A 23193-nucleotide genomic window follows, 5' to 3' on the forward strand; every position below is an offset into this window, starting at 1 on the left:
AGGGAGAAAGAGAGTAGGTCTTTGACAAATCCAGCATGGTTAAATTTGGGTACAGTTTTGTAGTTGAGGCCTTGACATAGGACTGGAATTTCTGTGGGACTGAGGTTTTTTGTGGAAAGATTAACAGCAGTGGCTTGGGATTGTTTAAGCTCTGGGTTTAATGGAGTGTTGGAAGGGAGTTTTAGGGGATGTGTCAAGTTGAAAAGGTTCGCTACTGCAGGGTCTGCATGCTAGAAGGTGTTCATGAGGAGGAATACTGTGGGTAGTATGGAGGTTGGATAATGGTGCCCCAGTCTGGCTGTGCGATGTCAGAAAGCTGGATAACTTATTCAGGTGATGCCTGAGATGCTCCTCCGGGTGCTGGAGGCAAGGAATTCAGTTCAAAAGTGTGTAGTTTATGCATGGTAAGCAGTCATCTGATACATATGCCATAAATTTTCCTAACCTTTCAGAGTACAATATTATGTATGAAATGGCGGTTTTAAAAATAACTCCAGAAGATAATTATTAATAAGGCTACATTACATGTCTGTAGGATACATTTATGAATTGAACATAAATCTAAGGAGTTGCAAGCTCCTAAAGTTACTTATGAAGAAAAACTGAGAACTGCATTTTGTAACAAGTATGGTAAATTTTATGTTTAGAGTTTTAATTCCATTGATGTCTCTGGGCATACATACAATGGTAGGAATTGTTACGTATTTAATATATATTCAAAACCTAAACCTGGTACAGGTGAGATGCTATCAATCCAAACATTTATTTACCAAGATCAATGTTAACTGTAAGTGTGTAAGACTACATAGAGAGTATCTTGAACACAAAAACTACTATGCACTGTTTCGTCTGATGCATTATTATACATAAAGTGACTATTGAAATTTTTTGGGAGAGAGACTAGTCTTTCTGCTGACCAGCATTTTTCTCCAACTAAGTAGCAGTCACAGCTGCAGATGAGTATCTTGCAGCACATTCACAGGAACACTAGAAAGAAGAAATAATGTCACTGGAATGCCACTGGACAAAGTGTATTAATGTTAAAGAAGATTATATTAAAAATAAAAGGTGTTTGAAAACATAAATTCTCATTTTCACTATCAGGCTGAGTTGTTTTATTCGTCACTTGACCTTACCCATACAGCCATCCATCATAAAGCTGAGTACCAGATATAATAAAGGAAGGAGGTTAGCTTAAGTGGCTGATAATTATGCACAATGAATAACTGTAATAATAATAATAATAATAATAATAATAAACTTAATCCAATTTACTTATTGTGCTCATTTTTTCTTTCATAACATTTAGGTGTATACGCATAAGGGACTGGGAAAGTTCTACTCTATGGGAAAAGTACGCTGTACCACACAACATAGTGCTACCAGAAATCTCGATGGGAAATATTAACACTTCTCTTAATTTACTTGAGGGATTACTTATAAGTTCTCACACACAAAATCCACTCGCACCTGTACTTGAGAAGTGTCAGTTGATCAAAGATCTTATCCATGCATTGCACGAGGTTGTAGGTGCCATGAAAGTCACACAACCACGGTAAGTAGGGTTTGATTATGTGTACATGTATATCAATAAGCTAAATATTAACATAATGAGGTACATTACTTTCTCTGAGAAAATCTGTGTGTTTTCAGATTCTTGCACTTGATGGCTTATTACAACTACATTAAAGGTAACATCAAGAAGGCCTACAGTTTTCTAAAGAATGCACATGATATTGCCTCAGCACAGGGAAATATTCTTGAAGAGAGATGGATTCAACACACTAAGATGGTATTTAGCAAGCCATTTACCATAATATAAATGGTTTCGTTTTTAATAACAACATGTTGTGCATATTTCATTGGTTAATTACCAGTATATCAAAATCCCAAGTATAAGAACACTATCATTGAAATGGCAAAATGAGACACAAAAATGAACTAATGATCACAGAACTACAATCTCTTTTCTCAAAAAGATACAGAAAGTATACAAAAATGGACATACTGGTTCCATCAAGTCAGTTATTTACCATCCAATTTCTATCTTATTTCAACTAAAATTTCTTGGGGCTGAAAGAATTCTCTCTCATGCTGTTAAAATATTTCAGTTCAGTCATCAGTTGCATTGCTATCAGTTTGACAGCATATTAATGACCTGGAACACACCATGCATACAACAGTGAGCTGACTCAGGATAGTTTTTTTGAGTTTGGTGACATCTAATGCCATTTTATAGATTTTTTTGCCAATAGTTTTTCAACTGCTTTAACTAATTTTTAAACTGCTTGAACTTGCTTTTTAAATTGTTAAATTTAGTGTGCTTGGTATGTAATAACAACATATGGCACTAAAAATACATCATTTCCATACTTTCTTCTCCATTTATAATTTTTCTTTTTGTGTACACATAAACATTTAGAACATTCATTCTTTTAGAAATGCAAAATGTTTCTCTAATATTTCAAACATTTAAAGCCAAATACTGTTCATGACCGTACAGGTCATAGGAAAACTGGCTACTTTTATTATGAAACCAAGACACTATCTTGGCATTTTCTCCTTATTGTTCTTTATAGTATTTCACAATGTCATCTTATACAGAAAGATTATCTTTTAACTTGTCCCCATCACCATTTAATATTTATTCAACAGACAATGTGTTTGTTTTTTACAGCTTTTAAATAAAATTTTATGTTTCATCTTGTAAATCATATTCAATGTTCAAAAATGTTCAAATGTGTGTGAAATCTTATGGGACTTAACTGCTAAGGTCATCAGTCACTAAGCTTACACACTACTGTAACCTAAATTATCCTAAGGACAAACACACACACCCATGCCCGAGGGAGGACTCGAACCTCCGCCGGGACCAGCTGCACAGTCCATGGCTGCAGCGCCTTAAGACTGCTCGGCTAATCCCACATGGCCATATTCAATGAATCCCTCAGTGAGAAGTCTCTGTAAAGTGGGAACAGAAAAAAATGTATTCTTTATTTCAATGCAGTAAAATAGAATGACCTAAATTATGAAGTAATATAATCTTATAGTGCTAATAGTAATTATAACCTAATTCAGTAATTTTAAGAGTCTTGTGAAGATACTCTTCAGTAGACTAAAAGTAACCCAATAGGAATCCTTTAATTCTTCATCTACATTTATAATCTGTAAACCACTGTGACATTCATGGCAGAAGTTACCACCTCCCAATGCAGCGTGTAGAGGGGTATTGGAATCCTGAGTGAAACTAATCAGCTTTCAAAAAAAAAAAATTGCATTACTTATTGAATGCCCCTTGTACTAAAATGACAGTAATCAAAGCTGAATCTGTTCTTCTTAAAATCATCAGTACACTTCTTAAGCACAGCCACAACACCTGCTCCTATTTTCTACTGCTCTCTTCTATTATACCATCAGCCAAAGACACATTGATAAACTCCTCTATAATCACTTGCAAGGATTGAGTTATCCAGTACGGTTTCCAGTACACTGGTGCTTCATTACCTTTCACAGTTCAATGCTGTGTAATGGATAACACTGGTGAGAAACTGCAAGGAAAACTCAAGTCTTCAAACTCCAACAGAGCTCCTCTGTTCACACACCCTGTACTCCCTTCTAATGCTCCAACTTTTTACATAATACAGTCTTAGTGGTGGGTTGTGTCTGCCCCTGCTTTACACCCTCTGTGCACCAATCATTCTCCTCCAGAATGTGCAAACTTCAGCTCCTTGGCCCCAAAATTATCGATTCAGGGGTACTATCTTCCTGGCATCTCTCTCTTGTAACATACAGTACTCCTCTCAACTATAAAACTTTCTGTACCCACACATCATGCCCTGTCAACAGTCCTCTTACACATAACATATTGACAGGTTAAGCCTGGCTTCACAATTTTCCAAAGCAATGATCCGCTGCCACCTGGAACACAATCATGTAAATCAAGCACTAGTGTTTTTGTACATAGCTTAATTGGATAGCCCAATACAGTAGAGACTGGCTGCTGTGGCTGAGTGGATCTAGGCACTTCAGTCTGGAACCACACAGCTGCTGCGGTCGCAGGTTTGAATTCTGCCTCGGGCATGGATGTGATGCCCTTAGGTTAGTTAGGTTTAAGTAGTTCTAAGTCTATGGGACTGATGACTTCCGATGTTAAGTCTTATAGTGCTTAGAGCCATTTGAACCAATACAATAGACATACCTAATGACAGCTCTATACTGACATACCCTACCTGGAATGTTTTCATGATAAGTTCCACCACACTTTGCCACAGGTCAACTTTGGCATGATGCTGATACAAAAAGTCCAACTTCAGAATCGTACTGTAACTCTCGCTTACAAGTGACACTATTTCCACAGATTGCTTAAACTGAACTCCTTCAGCTGGAAAATCAATCCCCATTGACTGCAATGCTCTTACATCATTATCTCCAACCCCGCACAGCCTAGAGAGTGGTGCATTCCATCACCTTGGATTCACTAGGTCCCTACTGGCTTATGAACATGTTTCCCTGAGTCCAACAAATACTTAAGCTTCTTGCCGCATCCAACATCTATTATTCCACATTTCACCTCTGCACACATGTGGAACACCTTTCAGTGGATTTTGGGTTCCCTCTTGCTTGTAACAGCTGCTCATTTCCTTCTTGTCCACCCCTATTGCCATTAGCATAATTCTGCTGCTCATACATGTTACCTTTGTCCCAATGAGGCTGGCAGCACTGCCTCTGTACATGATATATCCATCCACATCTGTAACATCTTACATTTCTGGAAAATATGCCACACCCATCACATACATTTGTTGACATATCAATCTCTTTACATTCCATTGCTAACCTAACAGTTGAATGGAGATCCTTTGAACCACTGGTGAGTACTGTTCTTGACATACCAAGTGCTAAGCCTTTTAGGAAAGTGTTGAGCACTCTTTACTGGGTTTCCTTTACCATCCCCATCAGTTCATATGTATACACAATAACCTTCATTATCCTATCCTCAGAGCCCTCTAATGCTTCTCCATGCCTCTTTGTAACAGCACTCAACTGCTCCCAAAAGAAACTTGTACCATTCTGTTTCTTGCTCATCTGCAGAAGACCATGCCACAAATGCTCCAACATATCTGCATTCCTCAGCACCTCTGTACATCTTACAAAAGTTTTTGCCTCTCCCACTAGATGTAATTTAGCCACCCATAACACTTGACTGCCAGACCAAAAACCTATACCTGTCGACATCATCAGGTCCTTCATGAATGTTACCACACCCTTAGACAAACTTTCTGAAAAGGAAATGATTACCCTGGTGGCAGCTGGATGCACCTCATGGTCTGGCTCTTGGAGCAATGTTATTTGCTTATCCTTAAATCTAACTTGCCCTCACAGCTCAGTATTATCCACTGACAGCTGTGCTACTTTCTCAGTCAATAAAAGTTATTCCTGCTTATGCCATTGCAAAACCTTTATCCTCCCTCCATATGCAATAAAGACAGTAAAACCACATAACAACTCATAGACTGAAAATTACCAAAAAATTACACTTTCCATCTTATCATTAACCATGTAGACTCTCTGCATCGTCTCCCAACAAGTCCATCTCTGTGCACAGTGCTGTATGCCCAAGCAGATTACACTCCAAGAACTGCTCTCTGCAGTTACTCTGAAATTTAGAGATATCAGTCTGGTACTCTGGCCTAACCAAAATAATCTTTAATTTAGAGTGACATTCCCACCTAGATCCCACATCTGTCACACACACCAAAAATAATCAATGGCTCTGTTACACACCACACTGTGTTGACACTGCAGGTTGTGGGCCATGCATCATGCTGTATGAATGATGAACTGTCTCCTGCCCACTGAAGATGGTTCCACCACCCCTGTAACGCCAACTGCAGCCAATCCTGAGGGTGGAGGGGTGGCTACAGTTCAAGAAGGCAGATGGTAGAGGATTGATGCAGGTTTGCAGGCTGGTGATGGCCCAAAGATGCTCAGCTCTCATTAACACTTTAATTCACACATACATATGTGCTTTCTCAGCACAGTGTAAAACCATGCTTCCCACTGCTTACGGAGAAGGTCATGTGACCCATGACATGAGAGCCAGTGTCCAGCCAGCTGGCTGCAACATGCGAACCCAGCTTTGCTGATGCCAGTGTTCAGTGTACGGCATGTGACACTGTTGTGTCAGTTGCACCTTGTGTGAGTGGTGGTTGGAGATGGGAGAGAATCTTGCTACAATAAAACCATAAAAATTCTTGATAAGTGTTTCTTATTAGTGTATTACTTAATAATCAATCTCCAGTCCCTAATGGTGAAATGAATGTCAACAAGTCCATACAATCACGAACATTTATTATGATTCCAACTACAGGTGTCTGTTTTGAATGGATACTTATTTTCAACAGAGATGTTATTCTTTATTTTCTTGTTCCACATTGATGACAATGTCTTGTCATTTTATATTCCAAAGGTTCCCTTTGGTATTTGCTATGATGTAAGGGTGACTGCTGCCAAACTCCAAGAGTCACATGCCACACAAGGAACACCGGGAAAAAAAATAATACAACACGAAACAAATATTTGAACGGGCACAAAATTTCCTGCATCTAAAAAAACAACACTCTTGCGTAGTATTTCAACTGTATAACCTTTATAACAATGTTAATTACAAGCATGTTTGCTTCATTATAATTGATAAGGATACAGAGCACTTCACACTTCTAATGGTTAGAGGAAAAATCCCAAATTTAAATCAGTAAAAATTTTGTACCCTCACACATGTCACCCCATGTAAATCAGTAAGCGTGTTTATATTTTCTAAGAAACCTAACTCAAATATGAAAGATAACAATAAGAATCAGATGTTTGAACATAGGTCATATTTGCCTTTCCTTTTCATTAATTATCTAGTACTCTACTTAAAACATTTCTACGATCCTCAATTTTGCTGCCAAGGCAAGGCTGCCAGACGCAGTATTTGGAGGCTGCGGGGGAGGGCAGGGCAGAGGGGGATTGGGGGGGGGGGGGGGGGGGGAGTAGAATGGGTGGGATGGAAAAGGTGAGGAGGAGAGAGGGGAAAGGTTTGTGGATGAAATGGCAGTGAGCAATGCACTACAGGGTGAAGGGACATGAGTTTGGAGGAGATGATGGGACTAAGGAGACAGAAACTGTTGGGTGGAAGGTTTGGGGATGGTAGGTTGGTAGGTTACTGTAGGTTGAGGCTGGGATGATTTTGATAGCAGAGAATGTGTTGTAAGGATAATTCCCATCTGCACAGTTCTTAAAAGCTGGTGGTGTACAGGACAATCCAGATGCCATGGGTTGTGAACCAGCCATTGAAATCAAGCAGCTGCATGTTGTGCCACATGGTGATCAACTTCACATCATAATTATTACCTTTATTTTTCTTTCAAATTCAAATAAACGTATTGGCTTTAATAAGATCAACAATATTAGGAACAGAATACATTGCTACTCACCATGCAGATGACTGCTGAGCTGCAGACAGGAACAACAAAAAGTCTGTAACACATTGCAGCTTTTGGCCAAAGCCTTCTTCAGCAAAGAAAACACAAACAAATTCACACAAGTAACCACACCTCATGCACACGACAGATACCACTGGCAGTCCCAAACGGAATATGACCATCAGATGACAGCAATCTGGAGGGGGTGGGGCAAGGGGAAGGATAGCAGGGCACAGGTGGGGGATAGAGGAGAGCACTGTTTGGTGGGGTGCGCAGGGACTGGTTGGTGGTCTGAGAAGATGAACAGGCACAGCATTGAGAGGTCAGGTGTGAGGGCAACAAGGCTTTCACAGACAGGCACTATCCCTCAGAACTAGCTGCAAATGTGTGATTTCCTCACACATCCCCAGTCCTCCCACCACTACCAAGAGCCAGCTACAAAAGAGTGCCCCCTTTGTCACCCAATACCACCTCAGACTGTAAAAACTGTACCACCTCCTTCATCAGTGCTTTGATTATCTATTACCACACCCTGAAATGAGAGACTTCCTACCCAATATCATTTCCTTCTTTCAAAAAGTAGAAGTGGTGTTCCATTGCCCAACCAACCTCCACAACATCCTAATCCATACCTGTGCCACTCCCAATCCAAACCCCTCACCACAGGTATCATATTTAGTCCCTGTACACCCTACCAGACTGCACTCTTCTCTTTCCCTACCTGTATCCCGCTATCACTCCGCCTTTCCCACATCACTCCAAATTGCTATTCATATTCACCCACATTACTATTAGAGCTGGTGGTGGTAATGGTCCAGTGAGCATGAGGTGTGCTTGCCTGTGTGAATGTGTGTGTGTGTGTGTGTTTTCTTCGCTGAGGTTGGCTTTGGCCAAAAGTTATAATGTGTAACAGTCTTTTCCTAATATTGTTGATATTACAACTTGGGTGTTTCCATTCTTTAATAAGATCATTTATGCAATTGCAGGAGATGTGGATAGTGTCCCAACAAACAAAAGTGGCTTTACAACCTCAAATTCCTACAAGGCTGTGGGTTATGAAGATGCGTTTCAATTTATCTATGTCTTCAACCATCAGCTGACTCCATTCTTACCATGCCTTTTTTTAATGATGTATCTGTATAGAATCAACATTTATTTCAAGTTTCTGAATTACACTCATAATTGCTTGTGAACATTCTGTAGCATTTGCATTTGCAGTAACTTCAACTCCCCCCATAAACAGCTAGGTACTTTTAGCAGAACCATGAACACACGCTGCCCTTTTCTGTCCATCATTTCACCTCAAAAGTATTAAAACACTTTCATCTTTCACAGCTTCTTTTAGTTTTTTTCTATTGCTCTTGATGATTTGAGGTACAGAACCTTCCTGCAGTCTTCCATATGAGGGCAAGTCTCCAGACCCTTAAAAATGTTAATAGACCTTATATTAGAGTACTATTTAACACCATTTAAGGAATTAAATTACTAATTTCTTTGCCTTTGAAATGAATGAGGATCCAGCATGCATTACCCAAGCCTAAATATCGTTTATAGCACAGAAAAGTCCGAATATAGCTGATTCACAAAGCCGATCTTTCATACATGCTACAAAAGTAAGAACAGTTTTTGGGGTGAGATGGTTAATTCTAGGCAAGTATGAAGCTACGTTTTGTTACATAATACCATGCATGTCTATTTTTAGTAACAATAGCAAAATTGCTTCTCCATAGTCCTGTAATTACACCAGCACCAGTCCCGAGTTCGAGTCTCGGTCAGGCACACAGTTTTAATCTGCCAGGAAGTTTCACACCAGCACCAAGTTAAACTCATAACTCTTCTCCTCCAAAAATATGTAATATTACAGAAACCATGTACATATTTGTTCATCCACTCTCTGAGTTTTGTATAATCAACACTTTGCAGTGGACAACTAGCCTTGATGAAAGCTTGAGTTGTTGATAAAATGAATTCTTCTTCATCGGTTTTCACTCGTTTTACCACTATACTGATGTCTGTCAGAGTAACTTACCTGTTGTTGTTAATACCTTATCCTTGTCTACTCATGGAAAGAACTGTAATTAATATGTTTTAGACTCATGTCCTCTCCCTGTCACTCAATTCACACATTGCAGTATTTACACATAAATATCTTTCTAGTTTTGTTAAACTTGTAAAATCCTTCAGATTAAAATTCTTTTTCTTGAGCAAAAACTGTCACTATCATGTTAATAAACATGCAATATACTGCCAATCATAGACTGCAGCAGGCATTGTTGAACATCTTACATCCTTGCACAAGAAATTAAGTTTGCAATACCCAATATGAGATAAGATATCGATATATATAAAAGTAGGATAGAATCGGTTGTCATTGATATTCAGATTTCATTGCCATAACGTGAATCGAATGTCTGTCATTAACTCCAAATGATGTGACTGCTTAGAATTTCCTTGATTGTCTTGCAGTTTTGCTTAAAGGTTAATAGTTTTGCATTTTCAGCAAAATTTGTAAAATTTCTTAAAAATTTTATGATCTCACACTTTGCAAAAGACATCTGCTTCTAGTTATGTGGCAAAATTCCATGTGAAGCTAATTTCTTGACAAACTCGCTGCAGCATGTCAGGAGTCACTTGTTTAATTGCAAAGTAGATTCTAACTTTGAGATATGACTGAGAAGCTGGTACAAGGTGAACAAACAAGGTACCATTTATGATTCCCTGAAAGAAAAAGTCAAGAAGTGTCACATCTAGTGAACATGGAAACCATGCAATTGGTGCACCTTGGCCTATTCACTTATGTGGATAGTTGACATTAAGTACATCCTGGATGACTTACCAAAGTGTCAAAACTTGATCTATTTTCCTTAAAGATGACACCAAGACTAAGCCTGTAAGTCGTATGAATAAGTTTTTATGAATTTTCAAAGCTGTAAAGTGCTTTTTGATAAACCCTGTACTGAAGATCACTGATGGAGCACGCTTCCTTGTCAAATCACTCTATCTGTTCTAAATTGTTCTGATTTTTTAGTATCTGTTATAACATAATTCAGGCATTTGTTATATGTTTCTGATTGTGAGCTGAACTCTTTTTGACAGTTCCCTTCTATTCAGACATCGCCATCTCTCTTCCCTTCTAACAGTCATAAGCCTTTTGTACATCTATAAATGCAACTGCAATGTCTTTTCCAGGTTCTGATTTATTTTCTACTATCTGTCTAGTTGTCATATGGCATCAATAGCTGCTCTTCCAGGATGAAATCGTTGTTGTTGTTGTTCTCTTAATTGTGGGTCTATCTTGTTTCTACTTTTCTGTAAAATTATCTTTTCACAAATCTTAATGCAATGGAACAGTAATGCTATTCCTCCATAGCCCTCACAAAGCACTTAATTACCCTTCTGAAAAATAGGTATAATAACTGCTACTTACTGGTCCTAAATGCTGTCAGCAGCTATTTAATCAAAGTCGATTTCAGGAAAATCATGGTACGAGATAATCTCTGAAAGCTTCTATACAAAAATGTCAATAATGAAGCACTACATGCAATGCTCTATAAGTCAGCAAGAAATTATCTGCACTTATATTTGTAGAACATATTCCAGAAAATTACAGCAAAATCTTGTTGTTCACTTCAACAAACACACCTCCAAATTTAAGGAGTTGTATCACATATCCTGTTATAGCTTGTTTTTGTTCCTGAAGATCAGTTCATACTTCTCTATCACCCAAACACTTCTCTCTTTTCTGTTCATCAGTAGCTCGCCAGGTACACATGCTGTAACATTTTGTTACAAAAATGGTCACAAATGCCTGCTTTGCTTGGCCTTTCAGGTTTCCTTGGCATGACTGATTAGTGGCATACTTTCTAGAATTCAACTGGGTTGCTGATTTTTATGCACAATTTGTGTAGTCACTACTTGGACTCTCCAATTGCTCATTTTGCAGCACCTAAAGAAGACGACTGAGTCATTCATTGAAATATTGTTCATGAAATGGAATCAATAACTTGGTTATATGCCTGAAAGCATACTATTAATCCATTTTGTTTCATTCCATTTCTCTATAATTTGTATTGCATCTATTTTTTATCTTGTTTGTGTTCTATTCTCCTCTCCATTTTTTTAAACTTTTTCTTTTTGATCAAGGACAGTAAGATATAATTTTTTTTCAACATGGGGCCTCTGTTACTGGAAATTTTTTAAATGGCCCCACAACTGCTTGCTGTTGTGAATTTTTTCATTTGTTGACAGCTACAGAGTCATTTAAAAAATAAACAAACAAATAAAATAAATAAATAACTAAATAAATAAGAGAGAGAGAGAGAGAGAGAGAGAGAGAGAGAGAGAGAGAGAGAGAGAGAGAAAGGGGTCAGTAACTGTTTAATGTAGTGATGATACTGATGCAATTAGATAAGAGCAACAGCTAAGTTAGATAAGGGTGGGGTTGGAGGCTAGCATAAATTTGTTAAGGAAACAATATAAAAATAGGGATATAAATAAGACCTCACTTTGCTCACAAATAGCCCTTTTTATCATTAATTCTCCAAATTGTTCAATTATTGCTCAACAAGGCAAGGTGGTAAATCAGCTGTAGCAGGAACTATTGTGGTCATGTGTTGACAGGTACATTTACATTCAAAATCAACGCAGTGCATGTTGTTACCTTGTAGTGTGAGTGTGAAAAGTGAACACAGAAAATACCTCTGTGAAAAGTCATGACAATTTGTGGTTAATATCATTAATTTTACTGACAATGAGAACAAGAAAAGTGAGATAGTGCCAACAAAGAAGCCAACGTAAGGTGCAAGCACATGTTGACATGCAAAAGGTAAGTCAGTGGTGTCAAATTACAGACGGAGCGACATGATGTCGAGCAGTAATTTCTCCTCTATGAATATAAAAACAAAACTTTGAACTGTCATGAAGAAATGGAGAGAAAACAAATATATGTAGAGACAAGGAAAGTCAAACTTTTCATTAATTAAGGAGCAAAAACCACCTCCTCTTTATTCCACTGACAAAATTATGCGACAGAATGGTTCCCTATCTACTGCCATCATGACCTACATCCTATAGAACAGGTCTGGAATCTTGCAAACAATAAGATCTATTGTCATAATATTTAAAGCACTTCGCTCTCCAACAACAGTGTGTGCCAGATTGCCTGGTGCAAGCCTTTTGACTGAATGCTGCTTCAGTGACTTGCATGCCAATTTCTTGCTTTTATATCCCAGTAGCTTTCCAGTTGATTCCACAAGACTAAGCCACTCCACCAGGAGGGGGAAGCACGATGGAAATCAGTATGGTCAGCAGGAGGAACTGAATCTGGGACCTCGACCTTATGTAAAAAACACAAAAGACTAGCCCACATGGTCTGTTTGCATTTGTAGCTCTGATATTAGCTTTGGATTTTGTGACGGAATACCTGTAAAGCTGAGAATTATCCCAAAAAGGTGTGTGATGACTACTGTTGGAATGTTACTGTGAGGTAACTGAAAATATAAATCAGTCCGCACAGATAAACACGAACAGTGAGCATTATCATCTGTGAATAAAGCAACTGACAATGAACCCACAGTCATCAATTTGGACAATAGCAACATTTTCAGGGCAGGTAGCTTTAGGGACTGCTGCAAACAAAGTATACTCTATAGCTAATGTGAGAAATATTGTACAGTCTGTTTCTATTCTTCTTCTAAATGAGCACTTCACTCAGTGAAAATATATAGCATGTCACAATGTTTGACTCTTACTAGTACTGGAGTGTACACTATTGCTACCTTTACTCCTTGTGCTTCTATAGTGTACACACAATTGTGCTGCTACCATGGTCAATTGTGACCTAATGGCTGTAATCTCTTCTAATTTTCAATTAACTTCCAAGAGATTTAAATTCTCTGCATTTCCACAGGTCCAAACGCACAGCCAATGCTCTATGAATATTTTTTGTTTTGTTTACTGTTTCTTGTTTTCAGTATTAGCAACATATATAAATTAACTACACTAATGAACTTTATCCTGAGTATTTTTAATACAGCTATGATAACTGAAACATCTGCAGAATAATACACCCAGAAATATATATCCTACGATCAAAGTTTTTGCCACAAAGGCAGTTACAAGGTAACATATTAATTTCATCCTAGACAGCACAGCAACTGCTGAAAACAGGGTGAACTTCACTTTAACTGGAACCATCACTTTTTATTACATATTATGTTTTTATGCTAAAGGCTAAGTAACTTTTGAAACTTGTCTTCATTACTCTACTACACAACACAATAATCAATGAAATTACGTTAACTTTAACTTTATTTTTTTTTTAGATCATTATTAGTTTTCTGACAAAAGACAGGTGTTCACATGGTAGTTCTCCAGGCTGTTCAGTCTTCTGCCATCCTCTTCAGATCTGCACAATTTCCTCTTCCCTTTATGTCATCTATCATCTTGTATCTGTCCGCTCCCAGTAGCTGAGTGGTCAGCGCGACGGAATGTCAATCCTAAGGACCCGGGTTCGATTCCTGGCTGGGTCGGAGATTTTATCTGCTCAGGGACTGGGTGTTGTGTTGTCCTAATCATCATCATTTCATCCCCATTGATGCGCAAGTCGCCAAAGTGGCACCAAATCGAAAGACTTGCACCTGGCGAACAGTCTACCCGACAGGAGGCCCTAGTCACAAGACATTTACATTTATCTTGTATCTCCTTCTTCCTCTCAGTCTGCTCCCACAAACCAGTCCTTCCAAAACATCTGCTAGCGAGCACTCCCTTCTCAATGAATGTCTCAGTCAGTTCTTTTTCCTTTCTCTTATAACCTTCAACAGACATCTTCTCTCACCAACCCTTTCGAATACTCTTTCATTACTTACTCTTTCCATCCAGCTTATCCTCTTCATTCTCCCTCACATTACAATCTCAAATGCTTCTAACATTTTCTTCATTCTCTCATCTCAGTGTCCATGTTTCTGCCCAATATAGTACCACACTCTAGACAAAACATTTGCCAAGCCTTTTCCTTAGACCTTTATCTAATTTGCCACATAACAGTCTCCTCTTTCTGTTGAATGCCTCCTTCACTATGGCAATTCGAGTTTTCACCTCCTGATGACATCTCAGATCTTAAGTTATTTTGTTCCAAGATATTTAAATGCACTTACTTGGTTAACATTAGCTTGCCCTATTTTAATATTGGATATTCTGTGTCTTGTACTGATGACCATACTCTTTTGTTTTTGCTGTGTTTATTTGCATCCCATATTCCACACAAGCTTCTTTCAGATCTTTCAGCTTGTTATTCACTGTCCACTCACTTTCTGCCACTAATACCATGTTATCAGCAAATCTTTATAATTCTATTTTCTTTCCACCAATACATAATCCTCTTTTCCCATCTATGCCTTTAACAATAATCACTTCAAGGTATGCATTAAACAATAGTGGGGAAAGGCAACAACCTTGTCTAACACCTCGTCCAATGCTGCTTCCTTCTTACATTTCATTTCCAGTCCTTATCCTTACGTTCTGGTGTCAATATAGATTTTGTATCAGTTGTCTCTCTTTCCAATCCAATCTTTTCCTCTTCAAAATATCCATCAGCTTGTTCCACTGAACCCTGTCAAAAGCCATTTCTAAATCTATAAAACCAGCAAAGATTTCTCTACATTTTTCCATAATTTTCCCCAATAGTTTTTAAAAGGCCAATAGCATCTCTTGTTTCTTTTCCTCTGATCCTCTGCAATCCCTCTATCCAGCTTGCCATATAGCCTTCTATTCAACACTCTCAGCAACACTTTAGCTGCATGAGAAATTAGACTGATGGTCCGATGCTCTTCACATTTTTTAGTGTTTATCTTTTTCTCTATTGGTATCAAAACTGTTGCAAAGAAGTCCTCAGGCCGTTCCCCTTTGTCATATATCTCATTCAGAGGTAGATTATTTCTTTTCTTGCCTTGTTTCCCAGACTCTTCAACAGTTCTGCTGGTAAATCATCAATTCCATATGCCTTCCTATTCTTCATCTCCTTCAGCGCCTTTTCTACTTCTGCTTTCAAGATGGTGAATCCCTTTCCATCTTCCGGCACATATTGCTGCTCTTCAATCTTAATTTCTCTTTGTATTTCATCCTCCTTATAGAGAAATTCAATATATTCTTGCCACGTGTTCAAAACCTCCTGTGGTTCTTCTGCTAGAGTACCATCCGATCTTTCTATTTCCATGTTATTCCTCTTCCTTAAATGTTCAAAAACTATCTCACTAGCCAGTCTATATATCATTTCATACTTTTCCTCTTTTTCCATTTACTCTATTTCATTGCATTCTTGTTTCATCCATTTTTCCCTTGCTTCTTCAGTTTCTCTTCTTAATTCGTTATTCAGCTTCCTGTACCTCCTTTTGCCTTCTTCAGTTTCTACATTTTTTCACTTTCTCTGTTCTTCCATCTTTTTTTAGAAAGAACCCACTATTTTAATTGTATGCACTGACTCAGAAACTAACTTTAAGACTGTACTAGGAGGATTTGCACACTGTGTGGTGTTACAAACATCAATCGGTTTTTACTATAGGAGCTTCAATTAGTGTATTAAGCGTTTCATGTATTTGAAATATGTAATGTTACACCTTGAGCTGCTGACAAAATTCTCTATTTACACAACCTGCTTCAACTGACTGAACATCGTCAGGTTCACAAAAGTGAATCATTAACATCAGATGATATGTTGAATAATAGAAATTCCACATTGGAAAGTATTAGGAAAGAGTAGATTGCTGCTCACTATAAAGATGATATACTGAATTCAAGACAGTCATGCCAAAAAGACTGTTACATATTATAGCTTTTGCCCAAGGCCTTCTTCAGCAAAGGAAACACACACACATTCACACAAGCAAGCACACCTCATGCACGCATGACTGCTACCACCAGCAGTATGTGTGCATGAGATGTGGTTGCTTATATCAATATGTGTGTGTGCTTTCTTTCCTAAAGAAACCTGCAGACGTTCATCACAGTTGCTTGCAACACTGCAGGTATTATTGCAATGCACTTTTCTTAATGTGCTCATCACATAATATAGTGTGCTGAAGGAGGTTCATACAGTAAAAACATGAGACCTCCAAGGCCTCTACAAGTTCAAAGTTTAACAACCTCTATATTGCGCACATCGGGTAAAGCAATAGCCATTGAAATGCCCATTTTAAAACATGATGTTACATAAAAGTTCATTTTTGAGGATTTATTTTTTATGTGGCCCATTACATGCAATGAAAGTAAAGAGTTCCTATCAAAAATGAAGCTGTTCTAATTTTACCGATTGCAGTGCCATCTGGCATAGTACAGAAAAAAGATTTGAGACAAATCAGGCATAATATGCAATAAAAACTGGAGGTCTTCTTTATTAAAGATTCTGTGTGACTTTCTGAACTGTAGCCCTTTCCCTAGACCTCTCCAATCTTTTTCCTTCACCTCTCTTCTTTTCCCTTCAACTCTTCTCCCAGAAGAAGGAGCCACTTGCTCTAAAAGCTTGTAAAAGTTAAACCTCTTTGTGTGTGTGTTCTCCTGCCATCACTTGGTGAGTATATTTCTTAACTATCAACTAACATTACATTGTCAATTAATTTTTTATAGGCATACAAAATGCATTATTGTGAAACAAAAATTAAAATACAAATTTAAAAAATACTGTTTAGTCTCTAGAACTCTCTAGAAATAAGAAAGAATTTTATTTAATGTTTCACATTTTTGTACCAAATTTTGGTTTACTGTGAATACCCATATTTTCATGATTTTAAAATTACTACACTTCTACATTATGCAGTCAGCTACTGGTAATTGTGTTAATAAGCTCAGAATGCTTCATAATTAACAGCATTCAGAAATCTCAATTTTCAAAGGCTACTTTTTGACTCTTATTGCACTCTTTTAGGAAAATGAGCACTAACCTTTAAATTCTGTAAGTATCAAGAAAAATCAAAAAGGGTCCAGTCATCAGCTAAAGTGTTAAACATCATCAGCTTCCAGTGACATACACTTTACTGCATACTGTCAGTCCATAATTTGCTTTAATTTCCAACGCACTTCACACATGGGTTAATGAATGATATAATACTGAAATTATCATGGAAAGGAAATTCTGATTTTGTGGTCTTTACTTCATATTTGTAAGGGTATAGTCCAATAGTGCAAAATATCTGGTGAATGTACTTGAGAAATATGTAGTAACACATAGGAGAGGTATATCTGCTGTTCATTTAACTCAAACAATGAAGAATGTAATAAATAAAATAACCAGTCTTGTTTTCCAATTACAGGTCTGGGAAAACCCTGTTGTCATACAGAAACGTTCTCATAGTAAAAAACTCTATAAACTGGAAAATCAAAACATCAGTATTGACAGCATACAGTTTTACTCATTTGTAACATAATGCTGTGTCAAATATGTCATCCAGAAATCAACTAAATGTTTATAAGACAGGAGAATAAAGTATGTAATCTTTACAACATAAATGTTTTTTCATGTGCTATTATTAAATAAATGCTTACACTGACAAATATCCAGTGTGTATTTTTATTTAATTTCTTTCAATTTCTAACAGTTATCTGGAAAAAAGATAAATATCACTAGCAAATCTGGCTGAGACTTCTGGAGATATCCGATTCATTTACATTTGTTTTTGCTGAAGGCCTCCATAACTTAATATATTCATTGTGTCAAAAGTCAGTATTTTGCCTTTCTACACATCATCTTTCTTTGTAATACATATTTAAAGTTTTCAATGAATTTTGGTTTACTAGTGTATATTTTTGTTCATCCTTGTACCATACTTAAATAATTTCAGCATAAAAATAATATGTGATGTAACATTTCAATTCTTCTTTCCTTCACATGAACATTGTAACTCATGAAGTGAGCATTACAGTTGTAAGGAATTCACTGAGCCTTTAATATTCCCTTCCACTCATTAAATGGAATTGTTACACACAGCTTTTAATAAGAATAGTCAGTTCTTGTACAAATACTTAAGAAGAATTGCATTATGACAAAACTACTCCCACAATGTTTTAACGTGATCAGACTGAGATGAATTAAGTCATCTCAGCTATTTTTATATCAATATTCCAGTCATTCGCGTTGGGGGGGGGGGGGGGGGGGGGGAAGTTGAAGGTACTACTGGTGGTGCAGGATAAAATTTACTCAGTATTGTTTGCTAAAAAAGAGGCTTATGCAATTTCACATATAAATGGTTGCAAAAGCCAAAGAAAATATGAGATATACACACAGTCTGTCTTACTCAAGGACAACATTAACATGACTCAGACATGCCAACATAAATTTGTCAATAATAAAAACACAGAATTCCCCTACCAAAATGTTCATTAGCATTATTATATGATACTGAAGTATTCTTAAGAAGTAACAGTGAATATAAAATTATCACAACATGGAGTAAGCTTAAAAGCATATCTGTAAATATTGGCTCCTAATATCAAACGAAGATACCAGTTTCAATGCCTTTACATACAATGAAGCATCCTTTGAACAGATAACATACATACAGTAATTTCTGAGATACACTGTAATGAAACAGCTATTACAACAGCAAAACAAATGAACTTTTACTCATGGAATGATGAAAAATAAGAATGACAGTCACAAAAAATAATCACATTGTTTTGTACAACAGATGATTAATTGTTGTCCTTTTCTGTGTAATTAGTCTTCCAAAATTTTTAACCCTCTGGACACAATAAATTACTTATTTTCTTCAATTGGCATGTTCATATGTAAGAATATCAATTACACTTACAAAACATATTAAATATCACATGAGAGGGATGCTCATGATTTGATGCACCAAGTAACTTTGGTATGATAAAACAGAAATATACTATCCACATCTTTCAGTCAAAAGAACTGAGTATTATGAAAACCCTCAACAACAGTACTTTCTTCAACAAGAGCTTCATTTTGAACATATAGAAATACAGGCTGAGTTTGGAGAGCATCATTTCCTAGTACACTACTCACATCGACTTCAACGTGTTGATTCTTTGTAGCCTTATCTCGCAAATCCGATGTGAAAGACAAGTTACAGCCATCCCTTGTAGCCTGCAAATTTGTACCAGTAGATTCATTTGTTGCAAGAACATTACTTTCTGTTAATACTCCATTATCTGTTATTGAGCCATTTGTTGTCAAGCTCACCTCCCTTTCTTCTACATTACTCTCAATAACAGATACAGCTACTACAGTCTGTTTAGATTCAACTGTTGAACTTCTGGAACCCTCAAGCTCATTTTCTAGCGGAAGGGCCTTTTCACTGTTTGCAGCAATGGAATGTACAGATGCTAGGGTTTCACTGTCGTTAACTATTCCCAGATATGCTCCTTGGTTTTGGTGCTGACGCATATGACTCCTCCATGAATCCTCACGCACAAATGCTGCATCACATAACGTACACTTGTGAGCTTTAACACAATACGGTTTCACTGCAGTTGAACATTTTGTACGTTCTGAGCCTGTCATCTTACAAGTATCCTTTCCTTTGAGTTTCTTATAAGACTTTGAGTTAGAATTCTTTTTCCTTATATGGCTTCTCGTGCTACCTGAAAAGAAACAAACAAACTTTAGTAGTAGGATTTCTTCCCCATTATTATTTGTCTCATTTTAAACACTCACTTAAATTATAACTTTCATATCCTATTTGCAGTGGACTCATCCAAAATTATTGCACAAAATTTGTAGATTATATGGTCAGGACACAACTGGTGGCACTGAACTGGCAAGTATGGTACTGATGGCAACAATAACAACGGCATCAGCTTTAATTTATTAATATATTCACAATAACTACCAGTCGTAAACATTTACAAATGAATAAAGCATTAATTAGGAGCTGAAACTGAGGAAGACTTTGACCTTATATACATCTGAAGAGACCAGTTATTTACAAGATGAAATGAGACACAACAATATTGACCTATTAGCATTAACAATAACTTTCAACTTCATTACAAAAAATTACAAGAATTATGGGCCAGGCTACTATGCTGCTTCTACAGGACCTTGCAAACAATGTGTTGCATTTGTTAAAACATAAAGTTTAATTCTATAATGAGATTATCACTGAAGGACAGCGTGGCTGAATATTAGCTGTGGGACATGGAGATGTGAATAAAAGATATTAGAAGCTGACATGTATAATGTTTAGTGATATATTCATGCACTACATTCCATTACCAAGCAAGCTTTTCTTTTTAATTTCTCAGCATATCACTAATTTCTGAACACACTATGGAAAATTCCAGTGTAGCAGAGAGACTCTCTCATCACAAAAAATAATCCAGTCTTTGTCAAAACTAAATTATTTTTGTCATGAGTGTTTTTCTGATTAAGAAATTTTTTTATCCTTGACCAATTCTTGGAAAATAGAGTTAATACTCCCTCATTGCTGGAACACTTTTACTAAGACCTGCAAGATGGCAAGAGAACCAAACAATCCCAGATTGAGAAACCTTGCCTAAGCTTCTTGTTACCCATACTACGGCCAGCTTTTGTACTATGTTTGTTGAAATGCATGATGAACACAATGCTGTTTTGTATATCAGTTTATTCATGAATGGTTTCAGTCATAAGACTATTTTCACAGTGCTGTACACAAAAAATAAAACCAATAGAATATAGTGAAACTTTGAAATTGAAACACAATTTTCACACAAATCATAACAGAAGATTTTAAATACTTACAAAAAATATCATGCACAAAGAAAATATTACATGCCATTCGTGCTTTTGTATGACACAAGAGAACATTCAATGACTTAAAAAAAAAAAAGTACTCTGCATTGCAGCACTGGCTCATACAACTTTTACCAAGTAGACTACTGATAATTGAGGTTACATGTCTGATCTAAAGTTAAACCAAAGATTGTGTGATCAAATACAGACTGAGAGTAAAGTGAAGTACAACATAATACTATCACAGAGTATGGAAACTCCAGGTAGGAGTATCAACAATGTAGAGAAAGACAGATTGCTACTTACTGCAAAGAAGAAACATTAAGTTGCAGACAGGTACAAACATAAGACACTTATAACAGGCTTTCAGCCACAGCCTTCATCAGAAAAACACACATCATCCATACATACAAAGAAGCACACATCACGCACACATCAGAGCCAAATCCGGCATCTCGGGCTGGAGCATCTCTGACCTGAGGTGATGGAGTTGGCGATCATGTGTGAGTGAGATATGCTTGCTTGTATGTATGAATGGTGTGATGTGTTTCCTTTTGCTGATGAAGCCTGTGGTCAAAATCTTTATGTAAGTGTCTTTTAATTGTGCCTGTCTGCAACTTAACATGTCTTCTTTATGGTATGTAGCAATCTATCTTTTCCTGCATTGTTATTATCACAGAGAATTATATAGTCAGTGAAAAAATGAGCTGTTAGTTAAATAAGCATGCAACTATATGCAGTATTTTTAACAGCATTTTCAGTTCTTTAATGCACAAGTCAACAGAAGTATAATTATTTTTATTATATATTTTATTATTTATAAAAACAAAGATTTTATGTCATACTGACAATGTCTGTCACATCATATTGAAGTCAGTGTCAAGTAGTAAAAGCAATTCTCATGTAGTGTAAAATCAAAATGACAAAATACATATATTATTTTCTTTTTGCATAAAACGGTTAGCCTATATAGAACAGATCACAAAGAATAAATAACAAATATTGCTAAAATCTAAGTACAACCTAAATGAAGAACCTGATGCAACATGAGAAAAAGATTTAAATCACATTTACTGGTGTCATACAAAAACGTTTTTATGCATTGGATAATAAAAAATATGCAAAGAGAGAAGGAGCATCTGGACATAGTACTAACATCATTTCTCACATAAGTCGTGTGCACCTAACGTTTCCAATAACATCACTATATAAAATTACGATCACTGTAAATATGTGTGGTTCATGGTGTGGGTTCCTGTAGTCATGTCCTAGTTCATGAACCACGGGCAACGTATGAGTGGCCAAGTAAGTGGTCCCGATAGTCGGGATACCAGTTACTTTGGAATAAGGCTGGGCATCTCGGACATATTCTGAGTCGTGGTCACCTTTGTGCTCATACGGCAAAGACTACCAAATCCACCGGTTAGTCCCTCAGCCGTTAGGGGTAAAACCCAATGGGACTCGGGGCAAGTAAGGCTAGCAACCTGCTTCCCTGGTACTTTAAATATGATGCTGGCAACAATCAGAGCAAAATGCCTCGGACCTTTGGAGGTGACGGAGTCCCACCTCTAACTGACAAACCAGGGACTCCAAAGATACGACTTGGCAAACAAATGGTAATGAGATGGGGAGCTATTAATATCAATGGGGGCTGCTCTGGGAAGAAGGTAGAGCTGGCAGAGGCTGCAAGTAAGATGGGGCCGGACGTTTTAGCTGTTAGTGACATTCGGGTAAGGGGTGAGAAAGAAGAGGAAGTGGGAGAATACAAGGTCTACCTATCAGGAGTCAAAGCAGGAATAGCACAATGGGGTGTAGGGCTTTACATCAGAAAAGAAATGGAACCCAGCGTAGTTACAATAAGGTATGTAAACGAACGACTGATGTGGATAGATTTGACAGTGTCGAGCAAGAAAATTAGGATTGTGTCAGTATATTCGCATTGTGAAGGGACAGATCAAGATAATATGGATAGTTTTTATGAGGCACTCAGTGATGTAG

General features: G+C 37.2%; 2 protein-coding genes across 5 annotated transcripts in view; one reads left to right on the forward strand and one right to left on the reverse strand.

Annotated features, from left to right (window-relative positions):
- The first annotated feature begins 1365 nt into the window (after positions 1–1365).
- Positions 1366–17928, forward strand: LOC124616776. Its single transcript, XM_047145170.1, has 3 exons — positions 1366–1555; positions 1654–1792; positions 17768–17928. Exons 1-3 carry the CDS (start codon positions 1395–1397, stop codon positions 17879–17881), a joined length of 414 nt encoding a protein of 137 aa, XP_047001126.1. The 5' UTR covers positions 1366–1394; the 3' UTR covers positions 17882–17928.
- LOC124616774 (zinc finger protein 714-like) overlaps positions 2838–23193 on the reverse strand; it is a 306681-nt gene continuing 286325 nt past the window's right edge. For 3 of the 4 annotated variants that reach the window (XM_047145165.1, XM_047145167.1, XM_047145168.1), the window contains exon 9: positions 18597–20063. In XM_047145165.1, coding sequence (XP_047001121.1) covers positions 19363–20063 — 701 coding nt within the window. In that variant the 3' untranslated portion in view covers positions 18597–19362. Of the gene's footprint in view, positions 2962–18596; positions 20064–23193 lie in introns of those variants that run through there. The other variant, XM_047145166.1, reaches the window with a different exon arrangement.

The sequence above is a fragment of the Schistocerca americana genome, chromosome 5 (genome assembly GCF_021461395.2).
Source record: "Schistocerca americana isolate TAMUIC-IGC-003095 chromosome 5, iqSchAmer2.1, whole genome shotgun sequence".
Classification (NCBI taxonomy): Eukaryota; Metazoa; Arthropoda; class Insecta; order Orthoptera; family Acrididae; genus Schistocerca; species Schistocerca americana.

Excerpts from the sequence above, each read along its gene's own strand:
- LOC124616776 (XM_047145170.1), top strand. The coding sequence starts at position 1,395 with ATGGGAAATATTAACACTTCTCTTAATTTACTTGAGGGATTACTTATA. Across the intron at positions 1,556-1,653 it reads ATGAAAGTCACACAACCACG|ATTCTTGCACTTGATGGCTT; the intron begins GTAAGTAGGGTT and ends GTGTGTTTTCAG. Across the intron at positions 1,793-17,767 it reads GGATTCAACACACTAAGATG|GTCTGGGAAAACCCTGTTGT; the intron begins GTATTTAGCAAG and ends TTCCAATTACAG.